This window comes from Lampris incognitus, chromosome 2, assembly GCF_029633865.1.
Source record: "Lampris incognitus isolate fLamInc1 chromosome 2, fLamInc1.hap2, whole genome shotgun sequence".
NCBI classification, from domain to species: domain Eukaryota; kingdom Metazoa; phylum Chordata; class Actinopteri; order Lampriformes; family Lampridae; genus Lampris; species Lampris incognitus.
In genome coordinates, this window is record NC_079212.1 from 96,236,336 (window position 1) to 96,254,643 (window position 18,308).

The 18,308-nt window shown below is 42.3% G+C and overlaps 2 protein-coding genes across 3 annotated transcripts in view; one reads left to right on the plus strand and one right to left on the minus strand.

The window, feature by feature from the left end:
- The first annotated feature begins 3,278 nt into the window (after positions 1-3,278).
- LOC130107945 (transmembrane reductase CYB561D2) lies at positions 3,279-6,534 on the plus strand. 2 transcript variants are annotated; one of them, XM_056274762.1, is made up of 3 exons: positions 3,279-3,686; positions 4,566-4,603; positions 4,692-6,534. In XM_056274762.1, the coding sequence occupies exons 1-3, from the start codon at positions 3,554-3,556 to the stop codon at positions 5,193-5,195; spliced, it is 675 nt and encodes a 224-aa protein (XP_056130737.1). In that variant the 5' UTR covers positions 3,279-3,553; the 3' UTR covers positions 5,196-6,534. The 2 variants fall into 2 exon arrangements, with proteins under 2 accessions (XP_056130737.1, XP_056130738.1); XM_056274763.1 differs by having other exon boundaries at positions 3,320-3,414.
- Positions 6,535-8,388: 1,854 nt separating this feature from the next.
- The window catches only part of rad54l2 (RAD54 like 2), a 33,039-nt gene continuing 23,119 nt past the window's right edge, over positions 8,389-18,308 (minus strand). The window contains exons 12-21 of the mRNA XM_056274132.1: positions 16,323-16,441; positions 14,374-14,495; positions 12,864-12,963; positions 12,561-12,766; positions 11,967-12,142; positions 11,216-11,412; positions 10,873-11,057; positions 10,566-10,655; positions 10,385-10,477; positions 8,389-9,673 (exon numbers count right to left, since the gene is read on the minus strand). Coding sequence (XP_056130107.1) covers positions 8,658-9,673; positions 10,385-10,477; positions 10,566-10,655; positions 10,873-11,057; positions 11,216-11,412; positions 11,967-12,142; positions 12,561-12,766; positions 12,864-12,963; positions 14,374-14,495; positions 16,323-16,441 — 2,304 coding nt within the window. The 3' untranslated portion in view covers positions 8,389-8,657. The remainder of the gene's footprint in view (positions 9,674-10,384; positions 10,478-10,565; positions 10,656-10,872; positions 11,058-11,215; positions 11,413-11,966; positions 12,143-12,560; positions 12,767-12,863; positions 12,964-14,373; positions 14,496-16,322; positions 16,442-18,308) is intronic.

Consider the following 18,308-nt stretch of genomic DNA (forward strand, 5'->3'; position numbering starts at 1 on the left):
GGGTCCCCCAAATTATATTGTTCGCCCGATTCCGGGGCCGTTCATCGCGATAATAATGTCGCATCAGTGTTTTCACCTCGTTACCTTGGGGTTGTACGGTATAAATGATTTTTTTTTCTATTTATTTTTGTTTTGCAGCGGGACGGTCACATGTAATCCCGCGGCCCACGGCCGCAGCAGCGCTGACCCGACACCCGTCCCCGTCCCCATGACACAGACATGTTAGAAAGTGACTCACCTCCCCTCCGCGCCGCGCCGCCGCTGCCTGACAGATGGAAATCGGCGAACGATGCCGGCCAGTCCGTTGATTTATTACACCGACGCGTCGGTTTCCCTGCGCGCGCTCCCTAAATTCGCGCAGGCACGCGGCGGCTGTAGGATTACTGTAATCCGGCGGATGTCCCGTGTGCTTTCTCCTCGCGCCGCGCAGCATCGCGGGGAGTAGGCTGGATTGAAATGATGGGTCGGGTTTACTCGGACTAGGGTGGGTTATAATCGACTCGTATGTGGCGCTGGACATGTGATTAGCTAATTGCAGGTGAGCAGAAGTATGCACCCTGTGCATTGCCTTTGTGCGCTGCCTGTTGACACCCATGTCCTACTGAACCTAGCTTTTTTTTAATATTTACTTGCGTTGTTGAAAAAAAGAAAAAAGAAATTTCTTTAAAATCTGTTTTTTTTTCGAAAGCTCTATGAAGTGGTCTGGAACAAATAGCATAGCTTTGATCGCCCTACAAAATGAGTTTGGTATTATGACGCTCTTTTCAAAGTTTAACAGCGAAATGTGATGGCGGTGACACGTGATGGTAATGACAATTCTCACTTTTTGGAGAAAAAGTTGGCTAAATCTTAGACTTGCTAACCTAACTTGTTAGCTAGCATAAAATGTACAATGAATAAACGTGAATAAAGTAAATTTTCTTATTTCCGAACTAAAATACTCAATTAGTGACTTGTTTGATAATGACGCCTAATAAACATACTCTCAGATCAGGCCATATAAATCTTCAAATCACTTACATTTGTGGACATGAAAAAGTCACGCTTCTGCCGTGACTGCTCATGCGCCTCTGGCACTTCTCGTTTCCATGGCAACCACATTGTTGTCGTTAGAAAAAACGTCATTGCTCTCTAAAATGTTCGGCGTGATGGTGATGACAGATGTATGAGGGACAGCCATATTTAGCTATAAAAGATGTGCAAATTGCACATATATAAATCATATGAATTTGAAATATGTCTTTTTGAATTATTATGAGAAAATGCAAAGTAAATATTGAATGAATTTAACCATTTTATTACGTTATTATAGAGGGGAAGTTAAAAAGTCTGGGTTGGGGACAAGCCCAAAACAGTGAAATTCTGGCACATTTGAGTTTTCAACATACTGAAAAAGTATAAAAATTTCACCGCCACACAAATCTTTTTTTCTTTTTCTTCATAGCTAACTCAACCTAACTCTAACAAATACAATAATTGTTTTTTCAAAAAATAAATATTTTTTTTAAATCTACCCTGGGGACAGAGAAACTCCCTTAACTGAAGAATCGCCCACTATACGTCGCTTTGGATAAAGGCGTCTGCTAATGAAATTGCAACATTGTTACATTGTAACAAAGTGACTTCACACGTAAAATGAAAGCGTGCGACCCACGAGGCAGACGTAGACCTGAAACAGGTGAACCGCAGCTCCGTCACGAGTTACTTTGTCCACTCATCACCTCCGGCAAGCTCGGCAAAAATGATGGCGGGAAATGTATGTCGACGCAATATCACCCAAAACGGAGAAGGGTTTCTGAAATATGAACATTTTGTCAACCCATAATTTTTAATCATCTGCTGCCCTGTACCCCACCTTGTTAATTACGGCCATTTTGTTTAAGAGGGTGTCCGCTTTATCCCATTTTTCATTTTAACAAATACACTCTTAAATATTTAACAAAGAGCCATTTGGAAATCACTCCACAAGGAAAAAAACCCCAGGCTAAAATATGGTTTGCTGTTGAGGGCCACTTGTTGGGTCATTTGTTTTCCTCTCAAATCATATTTATGACATTTTTCTTCGGAAATAGCCAGTGACTATAGGTCTACTTCTACAAGTCTACCGCTTCTACTCCTGCTACTACAACAAATATTTCATCCACTACTACTAATTCATGACACATAATATTCTGCGAGAAATGGATAGAGAGAGAGAGAGAGAGAGAGAGAGAGAGAGAGAGAGAAATAGGGAGAGCTCGCTGTTCTTTACTTAACAAGAAAACAAACTTTAACAATGAACAATGGCGTCTTCAGACATAGTCACTCCTTTACATTAACATGCACAAAAAAGTTTCCCACGCCCATCATTGAACCAGATTGATTCAGAGAGAGAGAGAGAGAGAGAGAGAGAGAGAGAGAGAGAGAGAGAGAGAGAGAGAGAGAGAGAGAGAGAGAGAGAGAGAGCAGAACATTTTGTATTGAGCTGATGCATATTGTGGTTTCCCTGTGTAGTCTGCCTGTGGGCCTAATGAGACACAACAGGCCCGCCAGAGTCGCAGGCTGATTTGAGAGGAATTGGAGCACAATAACCAGCAAACAGTTGAACGCCGAGTGACCATTAAGCTGTTGGAAGGGTTTGGAAGGAGAGGTATTAGACCGAGACATCACAGTCACGGGCCATAACAACACCTCACACACAACTATATCAAACTGACTGCACGTGCACCGTAAATTTATTTAACTCTAGGTCACAGATATTTAACAAAATGTGGATGTAGGTCACATTTTGTTGATTTTCTGATCCAAGCTTCGATGACCTGGAAAACCAACTCTTCCAAAATACCTGTAGTTGCAATAATGTTTATGTGGCTCATCAACTCTAAGTTTGATTACATGGTGCAAAAGTTGAATTTAGCAAGAATGAAGAGCTTAATGGTATTTCATTAAAATTTCTCGTCTATCCAATTCCGCACATCTTCCTTATTCTTCGTTTTTGTAAACCTTATGCTCGCGACTGGCAACTTCTTGCATCGTTGTAGTTTGTCCCAGGATTAACTTCCGCTCTGCAGTTTAGGAGGTTTTAAGGTGTGAGGCTTGTGGTCACTGATCAGTGGGAGCCAATTAAACAATAGGCCTATTTTCCAAAACCTGGAAAAACAGGATCAATGACCGCACAATTTGTAGGGTACTCGATGCCTACAGTTACACACGGCCCTGGAGAACTACTTTTCCCAGAATGCATTTGGGGGGAAACCAGGAAGCGACCACGTCAGACAGTCGCTTGACTTGCCGATGACCCTCATCAGTCGTTAAATACGCTTCGCAGAGTTTCGTTCGTCTTCTCGGACCCCCTCGTTGCTCATGTGGCGTTTTGTATGACGATCTCTCACACCCGGGCTTTCCGAAACCGGAGACCAGTTCAGCATGCGAGAGGTGAAGCAGCTTTGACCCAGATCCACGGTGTGATAGCTGGATTCGTCGGTACCCCGAGTCCCACCTGAGGCTAGACAGGGACAGGTGACCTGCCCCCGTAGCGGTTTTCGGGTCCGCCGTCGTGCCTGAAGTGTCAGTTATGTCTCATGATAACGGAGGCGAAGCCGAGCCGTGGCTCTACAGCTCCGCCCGGGCGTCTTGCGCGGTGCTGACCCACGTCGTGTGCGCCGTCTTCACGGGTCTAACCGCGGTTCTGTCTCGGCCAGGGACAAGTGAGTTCTGACGCAGCACTGTCGGTATGGCGCCGAGTCCAAGACATCTCGGAGCGTGAGCGTTTCCCCGGTTCACGGTGTCGACTCAGGACAAGATAGAAAAGATCCAGTAGGACGCTTCGTTTATTTCATCAGCAGCTTTTGTTTTTAGCAAGTCATCCAGCTGAGCTGGCTGGGGGGGGGGGGGGGGGGTGATGTAACTTTTTAAGTTTTATACTCTGCCTTAATGAATGCAAAATGATTCGGACTTGATTTTAGTTGCATATATATGAAACAAAGCAGCAAAAACAACAAAAAGTAACCGTGCAGGTGTGCAGGTGAGATTTGGAAAAACAAACAAATAAATAAATAAACACAAGTAAGCATTAAGAGCAAATACAAAAAGCCAGGTTATTCACAAAAGTAAGCAAGCAAGCAAGCAATATATATATATATATATATATATACACATATAAAAAGCAAACATAAAATAAGCAACATAAATCAAGCAAAAACGTAATATAGTGTGTGTGTGCGCGCGCGCGCGTTCTGTCAATTGATAATAGGAAGAGAGAGAGAGAGAGGGATCAATTATAGTCAGATATGACCAGTTCGGATAGTTTGGTTCATCAGACATAAGTGATACCACACACCCAAATGCCGCCATTTTTCAATTCCACCTTTTTCTTAGTGACGTCACCGGTGCTTAACTCTGATAAACTGGAGCTCTGAAATTACACCCAGTTTGTAATGACGATTTTTGCTGTTCCCCCCCCCCCTTCAAGTCGGATCTGGTTTCTCGTTCGTTCCCGAGTTGTCTTGAACGCAGCGTTTTCCCTCCTACACATTACTCTGCCTTGCCTCACTTGTTGCTAATGTTACCGTTTGTTTCCATTATAGGTTTGTTTTCATGGCACCCCTTCCTCATGACACTGGCTGTAAGTTGATGAACAGGCTAGCATCAAGTAAACGACCACCATCGACACCGACAAGTAGTTAATTCAAGTCTCCTGCATTCTTTTCCAGTTCTCCCTCTTTATGACCGAGGCCATTCTCCTCTTCTCCCGCCACGGCTCCCCAGTCAAAAAGTATCCCCACAAGACCAAAGGACGCATTCACGGGATCCTGCAGTGCCTCTGCGTCTCCTGCGCCACCTTGGGCCTGGCAGCCATCGTCTACAACAAACACCTTCACGGTAAAGCCCACTTCACCTCGTGGCACGGGCTGGTGGGCGTGCTGACGGTGTGTGTTGTGGTGGTGCAGTCTCTGGCTGCACTGCCGTTGCTCTATCACTCCCTAGTGAAGGGCTGGTCCCTGGCCAAGCTGAAACGCTACCACGCCACCTCTGGACTCATCACGTACCTGTTAGGTAGTGTGAGCCTTTACCTGGGTCTCTGCTCTGGATGGTTCACCGCATCTGTAGGGGACACCATCTGGTATCTGGCAGCACTTTGCCCTGTTTTCACTGCCCTGGTTGTAATGAGCCAAGTGACCAATGCCTACATGGCTAAGAAACACTTGCAATCCTGACGAAAGCCGCATTCGTCACATGTCTGGTGCCATGACTAGAATTCAAGTATTGGACCAACAGCGTCTTCTTTTCTAATGGTTACCACAGAACTTTTTTGGGTTCTTACAAGCTTTAATAGTGTTCATTTTGCAAGTTACACGTTACTGCTTTTGCACAACAATGTTCCTTGACTTTAACTTTTAACCATTTGATAATGAAGCAATGAATCTGTTTTTTTACCTTCTTTTGTACACACACAAGTAATTTATGTATGCCAGGTCACTTATGTTACTGCTGCTGGTTTGAACACTGCAGTCAATAAAATGCTAATTTGAGGTGTATTTGTACAAATAAAACATGTGCAGACAGCAATAAAAGAGTGTTTTATTAGTTAAAATAACATTGATAACACAGTTATAGTCTGCTCCACTCTGGCTGCATATACGAAATGACAGTTCTCTTGCTGGATCAGCCACTAAGATCAAAAGTGAACAAAAGTTTAAAAAAATGTACTTACAAAAAAATTTGACAGAATATATTTTCCATCATAAATAAATAAATTTGGTAAACACTTACATCAAAAATAAGGAAACAACTGACAAGAGAACCTAACCCCCAAAAAAGTTATAAAAAAATTGAAATATCCTCATCAAAAAAAAAAAAAGCACATCGGAATAACTGAGATACAGGCTAGAAGAGTTTCCCGTTGAGTCAGAAGACTGAAAATGAGGACACGGGGTCAACGTGTGATGTACCTTTATAGATTCCACAAGTTAAGCAGATATGATCCTCTGTCAAAGTGCCAGTTCTGTCTCCCTTCAAAATGGGCAAACCAGACCAAATGTTCCCAAGACATGCTTGCATGAACTGGAGGACACTGACCCGAGTCAAGTGAAAGAGAAAAATTTCGCTGAAGGACAGACACAAGAGGCCAGCAGCAGATGAGGCGAAGTGTTGGGGAACTCTAGAGCAACAAAACGGACCACACAGGGATGAAAATATGCAAGATGAACTCCATAGGGAATGATGTGATGTATTATCCAGTGTTCTCAAAGTTAATAACCTTTGCATCCAGGCTATATATGTATAACAAATGGGAGGGACTGCACCCAAACCCGTTTACCTTGAGGTGTCACCACAAGACAGAAACAGAAAGCTACAGGCCAGAGAACAGCAAAGACAAAACCCCTAAGCACCACCGACCCACACTGACATTACTGAATTAAGCTACTTAAACTGCACAGCTTTTCAAAGAGAGTCCTGTGAAGCGCCATTTGATGACAGCACTGTTGAATTGGTAAGGCCATGTATAATCTAAAAACTTGGCTGTTGGTGGTAATGTCATTTTAACGCCATGACTGTGAGTTGGTGACAAGCGGCTACAAACACTTAAACTGTCTTCACCCAGGTAAGCTGCACAAATGCAGTGCTTTCTGAATTTCTGGTATTACTTATCAGCAAAATTAATCAAGTATGGCTTTAACGTCTTAAGCAAATGAACAATAAAACGTAGCATGACGGTGTACTCAGCAGTGACGTCTGATTTTTGTTTTTTTTGCACAACTCCAGCAGAAATGACAAAAGGAAATTATGCAAATAAACTAGTGACAATAAATCTTGATTTGCACTCATTTACCTTTTGCCCTTGGTGCTTATGGTCATACTGCTAGTATTCTTGTGTTTTGAGTTGGACACCAACCGTCTCAATGCTCAGCAGTTATTCAAACAGATCAACAATCTGCTTGAGTAACTACTGAGCATTGCCAGCACATCTGTTCACAATCATCGTGAACGGATATGCTGACATAATTAAGACCCATTTGTGTCATTTAAGGCTAAAAAATGAAAGAACACAGTCCAAATTCATGTCCCGGTCCGTGTTGTCAAAGACGAGCATGAAAGTACATTCACTTTAGTTTTAATGACTTTTTTAGGAGGCGGGAAAAAAAAGGGGGGGGACTTTCATCATAAATGCCAGGGAATATTTATTCCTCATCAGTGTAATCTGATTATTCAACCTTAACCCAAGCCCTCGAACCCATTTCTGCACACTGCACAGTATTGACTTGCAATATAAACAATAATAATGACCACTATTTACAAAATATTTTCAATAATCGTACTATAACTGAACCAGGTCAGACATAACTTCTTTTCCACCAGGGGATGCTACAGTTTCTATAAAATCGCTAATGACTACAAAAAAAATAAATCTGAAAGCTTCAGAATACAATTGGTTAACGTGAGCCTTGAAAGGTTTTTTTTTCTAAATATATCATTGTCGAGCAATGACGTGTGAAGGATGATGTGAAGTGTGGTTTTGTAATCTCTCTGGGTGGCTTTTGATTGCTATATTCAACTGTCTTGCTTTTGTGTTTTTTTTGGAAGCCGGTTTACCGGATGAAGGAGTTGAGCCAATGGACTCCTTAACTCAACCAAAACCAAGGATGCAGCAGTTTTGCTGAAACGCTGTTGGCAACGGCAAGGGTGCCCCATGAATTGCGTCGTTTCATCACAACTAATTTCACAGTAACATATCAATGAGAAAATCCCCGTCAGGCATTTTTAACCTAATTGTTCTCAGCTCAGAGAAAAGGTAGAAACAATTGCATGGCAAAGCCCTAGTCTAAAATAGGACAGAAAAAGGGAGGCTGTGCTTTGGAAAGCCCAATGAAACATCCAGCTGGTCCCATAAAGCAAAAAGGTCTGTTCCCACAGTCACCATTGTTCAGGCTAACTTTATCTGGGATATCCAAAGTTAGTCCACTAGACCTACTAAACGTACAATTCATTTCCTCGTGACTAAAAACCTGTCAGAGCATCAGGAATGGGAGATTTGCTTTCTGTGATGTTAAGTGGAATGATATAAACAGTTTAAAACAGACTAGTTTGGCAGAAAAAAGCCAGAACAGGTAGAACCGATGGCTACTTCTCACACCGTATGTCATATAATTGCATCCTGCCAAGCATTTCTTATCACGTCAGAGGGATTTCATAAATTTTCTTGTCACTCTTTAGGATTACGTTTCAATTACTTCAGTTTGATGTAACTTATCTTACTGCAGTAGTCGCAACAGGCTCGCTCATTTCGAATATGACCAGTTAATTAAATCAACAAATCAATGGATTTAACATTTCAGAGTTGCTGGACAAATAGATCTCATACTAAGCTTGAGAATACAGGACAGTTAGAGAGGTATGCCTGAAATATAGCTTTGGAAGGACTGTTTATCTTTCTAATAGGAAAAGCCTGTGTAATTCATAACAATACTACGACTTCCCCAAAATTTTCATATCCTTAGGATCCCTGTGGCAGGTTTAAGAAATTTGTTTAACTGACAACTTCCTAGCTTTTGCCCAGAACTAGTTACGTAAACATGTATTCATTCCCATCCCATCATGGTGAGGGTTCCCTTCCCTCCTTCAGGTGAACCATGTTTAAAAAAGAAATGGTGTCAGAAGCCAATTCCTTCTTTTATAGTCTATTGCCCCGTCACCTCTATGACGTCATCGTCTGAGCTACTGCCACCGTTCTCTGTGGTCAGATGTATGTCGGGTTGTCTCAGAGCTGCCCCCAAAAGACTGGTGGTGGGATTGTTGAAATGGGAAAGAAAGCTCGATGCTGTAGCGTTGGGGCTGGGTGCAGGGTATCCCCCTGCTCCAGAGAGGAGATGGTTAGAGTACATTCTGGGCTCAGAGAGCAAAGATTGACCATAGTTCAGAGAGAAGCCTGGGGACAGCAGACCAGCCATGTTGGGGTTCATCAAATAGGGAGGCAGAGAGCTTGATGCCAGGGAGGAGGAAGAGGTGGACGCTGAGGGGGTAGATGAAGTAGGAACAATGGTGTCAGCTGAAGGGAAAATGGAGGAAAGAGAGGAAGATGTTGAAGAGGAGGGGAGGTGTCCATTCCCTGTGGCTGACGGGTTCAGAAGGTCTGTCCCTGCAGAGAACATGGTCTGTAGGTCACCCAGTGTCTGCTCTGGTGTCTGAAGGAACGAAGATCCACCACTGCCACCCATCAGTAGCGGGTGACTCATGTGTCCCAAGTTTCCCAGCAGGGAGGAGGAGTTCAGACCCACAGGGGCAAAACCAAGTCCGCTGCCCAGGGACAAGTCTGGGAAATGTGCTGCAGTGGATGTGCGTTTGCATGTTTGCTTGTTGCGATGGCTTTCAGCACTAATCCTGCGTTTTCTGCCACGCATCTCTATGGAGGAGCCCAGAAGGTCATTACCGAGGTGTCTGCTGAGGTCGCCGGTCTGATTGTGCTGCGAGATGTTCCCATCCCCTGCTGGTATAGCAGACATTTCTGATGGAGATGGCAATTCATTTGCCGCACACGCAGGCACATTGTCTGTGGCGGCGGCGTAGCGGCTTAGCTCTTGGAGAATCTCAGGGCTGTCAGGGTTTGAGGGACATGGCTCACCATCGGGGCGGCGTTGCTGCTCTGCAGTCAATGAACAGCCATTACTGACTGGGTGGATTTCGGAGCCCTGGGAGTCTAGAGGAGGGAGGCAATGCTGAAATGAATCTTTCTGAACATGCAGATTACCTCGATGTCTTCATGATCTACTCTTCAAATGTCAGTCTCAAAACAGAGCGAGTGCAGCTAAAGCTAGAATTGTTATGCAACATTAAAAGGTATGGTAAGGGCGTGTAACTTTTGTGCAAAACTGAAACCCCAAATACAAAGGTTCTTAATGTATAAGCTGATTTTAGAAGTTGCTCATTTGTAACAACCTTTTAACAATGCATACTTAAACCTGCAATTTGCCTATTGGGAATTGGAGACATTATTCTCTTAAAATGATTGGTACAAATATTAGGAAATGTCTAAAGAAAAGCCAGTGGTTACATGTAAAATCTATATGCATGTTAAAATTACCATTTCATGTAGCACACAGTAAAAAATATCATTGAATGCTAATTTTAAAAAAGTTTAAAAAAAAAAGTTTTCCATAGCTGTAGGATTCCTCTGGCAGGAATTTTGTTTAGCTATTACTTTATTAGTGTCCGATTCCCTCATTTCCTAATAATTATTCATGTAAACATGCAGTTAATAAAAAAAAATTAACAGCATTACATGTGAAATTTAATGCTGTTAATGCAGAATTTTCATTCACAGATGTGTCATTGACCAAATTGAAGATTCAATGTCAACTAGCTGCAAATAAAAAGGTGTTACAGTAGGAATTATGCAAGCCTGCTGTACCTCTTGAAGTAGCAGAACCCCCAACTGTTGATCTACTAATCTTTCCAGATCGGATAGCAAAAATTCTTCCATCATTTGTTCTGATGTAGGTACCTGTGTGAGAAAAAAACGTCAATCATGGAAGCGGGTAGTTGAAATGCACTGTTTGTGGACTGAGTCCACACTAACTAGCTGCTGGTACCTTTAGACCCTTTGATGACATGGATGCTCTCTCCTGCGCCAATGCGGGCCTGTACATCTGTTGTGCTGTTTGCTCCCGGGATTACGATGTCTGTGGATTCAAACAACAACTTTTAGCTTGTAATTGGGAAAGCATAAATTGGAACTTAAGGCGGTCTCAAATACAAAGAACAAACTTGTGATCTCTATTTTTTTTCAAACAGATGGAAAGCTAAGGAAGCTTAAATAATTTAAGACACCATCTTAGCTTGTGTGTTCATGGAATGAACATAAAGCGTTATAAGCAGGAAATGCACACTAATGAGTACCAGTTGTGGTGACAATCCTCTGTACATAAACCCCAGCCTTCTGTAGGAAGTTGACAGGAAAGCTACCACCAGAACTAGAGCCAGCCATACCCATGTTCACCTGCCGAGGCATCATGGGAATTGGGGTGGACTGAATGGGCCTGACACTTGCCACAGGTTTGTCATCTGGCCGTGCCATGGGACGCCTGAAATATTTGGGTTTAGGAGGAACAAGAGAATCAACACTGGAATCTACTTGAATGTAAATAAAACTGCAATACCTTATAGTCATTAAAAAACAAACAAACAAAAAAAACAACAAATTTTGAGTTGTATGTAAATTATTTATCAATTTGACACTCACCAATTACGCTGGCTAAATGCTGGTATGTTGGTAAGCGTCTGGTCACTAGTTGGATAATAGTGGGCGTAAGATGGGCGTGAGTAGGGTACAGAGGCACGCTTCTCATCTTCATAGCTCTTCTTGGCTGCTCTCTTCTCTGCTTTGGTCAGCTTTGACTCCTTCCTGTCCACCAGCAGAGACTCGTGGTGGAAAGGCCTCTGTTGAGGCAGTGATGAAAAGTGGGCCAAGTGGGTAACTAGATAATGATTCAATAGCCATTTTTCTACTGAGTTGAGGCCAAGAGTGGTTTGGAAAGGCCAGAATAAACTCAAAATATTCATAGGCTGCATGAATTTTAGCACAAGAAATGATATTATTTTGGCTGAGTATTGCAATTGTGTAATGAATGCCAGGATAAACAGAACTCTGAATTGCTATTTTCACCTTTCAAACAAGCATAATTCACTGATGCAAGTGCACTGTGGGTAATCTCTAACTGTTTATGAGGCGGTAAAAGACTGTTTGCAACTTTAATTATAAAGTTGCAATAAATCCATTCTCCTTTTTCAAAGTTTTTTCCTCACAGATTGGCTAAGAGGACAATTTTTATCCACAGCAATGGCGTGGAGGACCAGTTGTGAACACATACTCATAAGTTAATGCTTGAAATTTGAGAAAATAGGGCCTCAACAAATTAAATTTTGAACCCAAACCACCCAGTGTCCTTCTGGTTCAAGGCTGATCCACACATCAATAGGCATGCGTCCTTTACCTTGGTGATGAGGTGAGGGTAGCGCTGACAGGCCTGTCTGATGACAGTCTCCATTTCCTCTCGGAACTCCAGAGAGACTTTGGTCTCGTTGGGCTCCTCTTCGACAAAGTGCAGCAGTGACTCCACTTCCTTGCGAGTGAAGTTCAGCACGGGGTTCAGGTCATCTACCACACGGTCTTCATAAAAAAACAACAACACAAGATTGAACGGTGAAGGCACACCAGCAAATTGCCAGTTACACATTAATGATATCTAAATCTGATCTTCCTTGACTGACAATGGTTAAAACTCTTCATTAACTTTCATGGCGTGTTTATGTAATGTCTTAACGTTTGTCATAAAGCGGAGAAACGTTTTAAATTTAGTAAGCAAAACTCTCAAAAGTTCTACCTGTAAGTGGAATTTCGAACTGGTAAGCTCTTTGAGGCGAATCATTAAAATGGGCTTTTGCAAAAACTGTATGATAATGCAGAACTATTATACTTTTAGAGGAAACATCAGTGGCATACTTTTGGTACACAGTTTCATGAGTGCACAGACACACACACATTATACCTGCAAGCACAAAAACAAACACACCACACAATTGCTTACCAGACATGCCCTGTTTAGAGACCTGTCTGTCATAAATCTTCTTCTCCAGGGTGAAGTCACAGACAAGGCGGTAAATGTGGCAGGGTTTTCTCTGACCATAGCGGTACACTCTACATACCGCCTGAGCGTCATGACATGGGTTCCAGGAGGCATCAAATACCACAACTCGGTTGGCACCGATCAGATTCACCCCTAAGCAGCCCGCTCTGAGGGAAACATGACAGAATAATGACGTTCCTGTTTGTGTGTGGGGGGTGACTGGAAGATGCGAGGTAAGTAGAGATGAGGGGCTGAGATGGTTACCTGGTAGACAGCAGGAAGACCAATGCTGCGTGGTTCTCTGGGTCATTAAACTGATTGATAAGTCGCTCTCTCTCCGAGGCAGATGTGCTCCCATCCAATCCTGTAGAGTCAAGTCAAGTCAATCTTATTTGTATAGCCCAATATCACAAATTACAAATTTGCCTCAAGGGTCTTTACAGCCACACAACATCCTGTCCTTAGACCCTCGCATCAGATAAGGAACAACTCCCCAAAAAAAAAACCCTTTAACAGGGAGAAAAAATAGGAAGAAACCTCAGGGGGAGTAACAGAAGAAGGATCTCTCTCCCAAGACTAAGTGGTTGAAAATAAATAAATAATAATAATTGTATTTATATAGCACTTTTCCAAAACAATTTTACAAAGTGCTTCACAAAAAAACAAACAAACAAGGCAAAAATGTACAATCCTTTATGATCCAGAATAAGCATCGCCTTTCCCAGATCGCCAATGCTCCTTGCCATTTTTGCTCTCAAGAATCTTATATGAGATTTCCAGCAGATTTTATGGTCAAGTATCACACCCAGAAATTTATTTTCATACACTCTTTCAGTGTTAATACTATTGATCATTACTTCTATTTGTGTGTCTATTTTATTATGACTTCCAGGTAACATTAACTTAGTTTTGTTCAGATTTAATGATGATTTGTTTCTGTCAAACCACATTTTTAACTTTTTCATTTCAGCTGTGATCAACTCCAAAAGCTACTCTGAATTTTCCCCGCAACAAAACATGGCTATGTCATCTGCAAATAAATTGAATTTCAATAGACTTGATACCTTAAATATGTCATTGACATACAGAATTAACAATTTAGGGCCTTATATGATAATAAATAAATAAATAAATAGTAATAATAATAATAATAATAATAATAACAATAATATGGCCTAATAAAAATGTAATTTCTTCCCAATTAACCAAATTAACTTGCAGCAAAGTGGTGTGGGGTGCATGAATAGTTAATTTTCACTACTTGGACCTCTTAGACAAGGTAGAGCCTGCAGACTTGTGATTAGACTATTCTGTCCTCTGTGTCCATCCCTGTAGTATCCATGAATGAGACACCAAAACCCTACAGCTCCTCAGTGGTATTCAACCATGTGCCATGGAGGACCATGTGGATGCAGGTTCTCTTTTCAACCCAATGCTCCACCAGCTGATTTCACTTGTTAATCCCCCCTCTGGTATAAAGTGTGCTTACCATGGGCATATTTGAGTGGCACTGTTCTAATATGTGGGACTTTGCAACCTCGGAGGGATTTACAAAAAGAAAATTTCAAAATCGTCTTTGCACCCAGGCCCCTATCTTCACCCCACTTGTTAGAGGAGCAGTATGAGTTTGCAGAGGCAGATGGGAAATCTAAAGTAAAATCACAGTTGAGGATAACAAAGGAAAATGGACAATCACACTTTTGGGGGTTTTCACAGTAAAGGGCCCATATTTTGTGAAGTGGTTGCTTTAGGAACACAAGGCCGGATTACTCACTGTAGTAGTTGAGGTTACGGACCCAGTTCAGGTTGTTGTTGCACAAGGACTCTACTACACCTGTTGGCACGGGCCTCTTGGATAAGAAGTCCTCAATGACTGTTAGGGTAGACAAACTTTGGCTAATGGGTGCCGGCACACACACACCCACACACACACACACACACACACACACACACCCAAAAAAAAAAAAAAAAGATAACTGACATGTAATACAAAGTATGCCATCCATAATAACGGAATATGACAACAAAATAGGCTGACCCATCTTTTTAAGAGTGATATGTTTAAGAAAAAAAATCCAAATATAATTAATGGACATTTTCTTTAGACAAAAAAATAAATAAATATATATATATATATACGTATATATATATATATACACTCACCGGCCACTTTATTAGGCACACCTGTCCAACTGCTCGTTAACGCAAATTTCTAATCAGCCAATCACATGGCAGCAACTCAATGCATTTAGGCATGTAGACATGGTCAAGACGATCTGCTGCAGTTCAAACCGAGCATCAGAATGGGGAAGAAAGGTGATTTAAGTGACTTTGAACGTGGCATGGTTGTTGGTGCCAGACGGGCTGGTCTGAGTATTTCAGAAACTGCTGACCTACTGGGATTTTCACGCACAACCATCTCTAGGGTTTACAGAGAATGGTCCGAAAAAGAGAAAATATCCAATGAGCGGCAGTTCTGTGGGCGAAAATGCCTTGTTGATGCCAGAGGTCAGAGGACAATGGCCAGACTGGTTTGAGCTGATAGAAAGGCAACAGTAACTCAAATAACCACTCATTACAACCGAGGTATGCAGAAGAGCATCTCTGAACGCACAACACATGGAACCTTGAGGCAGATGGGCTACAGCAGCAGAAGACCACACCGGGTGCCACTCCTGTCAGCTAAGAACAGGAAACTGAGGCTACAATTCGCACAGGCTCACCAAAATTGGACAATAAAAGATTGGAAAAACGTTGCCTGGTCTGATGAGTCTCGATTTCTGCTGTGACATTCGGATAGTAGGGTCAGAATTTGGCGTCAACAACATGAAAGCATGGATCCATCCTGCCTTGTATCAATGGTTCAGGCTGGTGGTGGTGGTGTAATGGTGTGGGGGATATTTTCTTGGCACACTTTGGGCCCCTTAGTACCAATTGAGCATCGTGTCAACGCCACAGCCTACCTGAGTATTGTTGCTGACCATGTCCATCCCTTTATGACCACAGTGTTCCCATCTTCTGATGGCTACTTCCAGCAGGATAACGCGCCATGTCATAAAGCTCGAATCATCTCAGACTGGTTTCTTGAACATGACAATGAGTTCACTGTACTCAAATGGCCTCCACAGTCACCAGATCTCAATCCAATAGAGCACCTTTGGGATGTGGTGGACCGGGAGATTTGCATCATGGATGTGCAGCCGACAAATCTGCAGCAACTGCGTGATGCTATCATGTCAATATGGACCAAACTCTCTGAGGAATGTTTCCAGTACCTTGTTGAATCTATGCCACGAAGGATTAAGGCAGTTCTGAAGGCAAAAGGGGGTCCAACCCGGGACTAGCAAGGCGTACCTAATAAAGTGGCCAGTGAGTGTATATAAAAACAGTCATAATCCCGAACACATTATATGTATATTTATAAATACACTGTCAGGCTACACTACTTTTTCATTTTAAGTGTAGAATGACTGGTGTGTTGAATTATTAAATGGACACATCATTAATTCAAGACAATTATCTATTCTTGACCTATCTACACTGACCTAGCTTTGTAAGAGAGAGAATGGCCCTTAAGAAACAGACATCAGAAATTAAAAAAAAAAGTTAAATAAAACAATAATGGGCACGTCACATAAACATGACGTGCAAATAATAAAAGTTCTGAAAGCTGTTATTGGTTAATTTGCATTTAATACCCTTAATGATAAACAATAGTCCAACCTGAAGATCAGAAGCTTGTCTCCTCTCCTCACACTCTCATCGATCAAATGGAAGAGCAGAACCATCTTTGCAGAGTTCTCAAGAACGCCTGTCTGGTAGTTGGACATTATCTCCTTTGCCTGAGACAGATAAATATAAAGAAAAGAATTAAATGGCAGTGTTTCCCTCCAAGACTCTCTCAGGTCCAGTGGTAGTTACCCAGAAATCCAGCATATAGTGGGATAGAGAGACAATTTATATTTTGGGTTCCAGATATATATAAATATATACATATATATATAGGAGCCATTGGCTCCTAAACCCAAAATATCTAGAAGCCAAATCAAATTTTCAGGAGCCGAAACATAGCGATGTCATATGCTACATTGTTAAAAGGGCTTCCTTACGTCCTCTGTGCTGTCTGCCTTTGTTTACGCTGCCGTCCATAGTCTACACAATGTATTTTTTACTTACACAATATGTGCAATGTTCAATATACTGCAATCACATTACCATAAATACTTCAATGTTCAGTCTTCTTTTATTTATTTATTCACTTTTTAATTCAACTGAATCAGGTTGGGATGACTCAAATGTCACTTGAGAACTTGTCGAGTTGGTCTCAACACTGTTGGCATCTGATGTAGAGGAGGCTGGGTTAGGACGGGCAGGCAGTGAGGAAAAAGCCTGAGATTTTTCATTTATGCATTTCGCTAACTACGCAGTTAGCTCCATCCAGGGTTACGTAACTGGCTAACGTACATCCTGGCTAATGTAACTAACTACGCAGTTAGCTACAGCCAGGGTTCGAATTACACAGTGGCTTTCAGGGGAGCCCTATTTTCTGTCACATGCACGCACACACATGGACGTGACATGGGTGTGTATGGTCAATTGCAGGGTTACTGCGACAAAAAAATTCTACTGTTACTACATACAGTTAATACTGTCAATAACATTTGACTTCATACAGAGAAAATCTAGCCATGCAGGTAACACAAAGAGAGAGCGAAAACAACTCACGGCTGCAATGTTTTTATACCCCTCGAGCAACAACAACAGACAAAAATCCACAGTGAATCAGCTGATGGGTTGCACTATGCTTCTAAAGATATCAGACCTAGGTTACATCACATGACAACATCGGAACATGCCCACAGCCTCAACTGTTGGTCTTCAGTCAAGTCAAAATTTATTACACAAAACGTAGGCTAGCAAGATAACAGCCACACTCTAGACACAACACACAAACACACATGTTTTACTGGATAGTAAAACATCCTGGAAGCAACATCACTGTGATGGTACACCATCATACAGTACCAATCACTTTGGTTTAACACCTTGCAAAAATAAAATTGAAACACCACAGGCCTAAATAAAATGACAGTCAATACCACACAAGATACAGCATCATCATCATCAGCGGTCACTCGGGGTCGAGTATGACTGTCCTCCTACTAGGTCCTTTTGGGTATCCTTGCAGGGGGACGCCTGTGCATGACAGCTTTTTACTAGGAGTGGCTGATGTGCCTGCAGCCACCACACGGTCCTTGGTAGAAGGTGGCCAGAGTCCAATGACATGGAGAACCAAGACAATTGGGGACCACCCTCTGTTGCAGCCTTCATCCGCCTTCACTGGCATTGTCTTCCACCAGTTCCACCGTTGAGGTGTTTGTTGGATCGCGCTTTGTGTTGATCCACCCCCTTGACTATCTGCCTTGGGTGACCCTACCAGGAGCCAAGCTCCAGAAGGCATAGCTTTTGGGATCATTAGTACATGCAAGCTTCTCCACCACAGCAAGGTGGAGATCCAGGAGAGGCCTATATTGTAGGCTAGCCTAACCTACATCATCCAAGTCAATCCAATAACAAGCATGAAACTGTCCAGACCCACGGCACATTCGCCAAGGGTGAAGTTGATTGGATGAACGGTTGTCAAAGGACAGACAGACAGAGACTCCTTCCATTTTAGTTAGATTATTATTATTCCGAGGAAATTTGGAC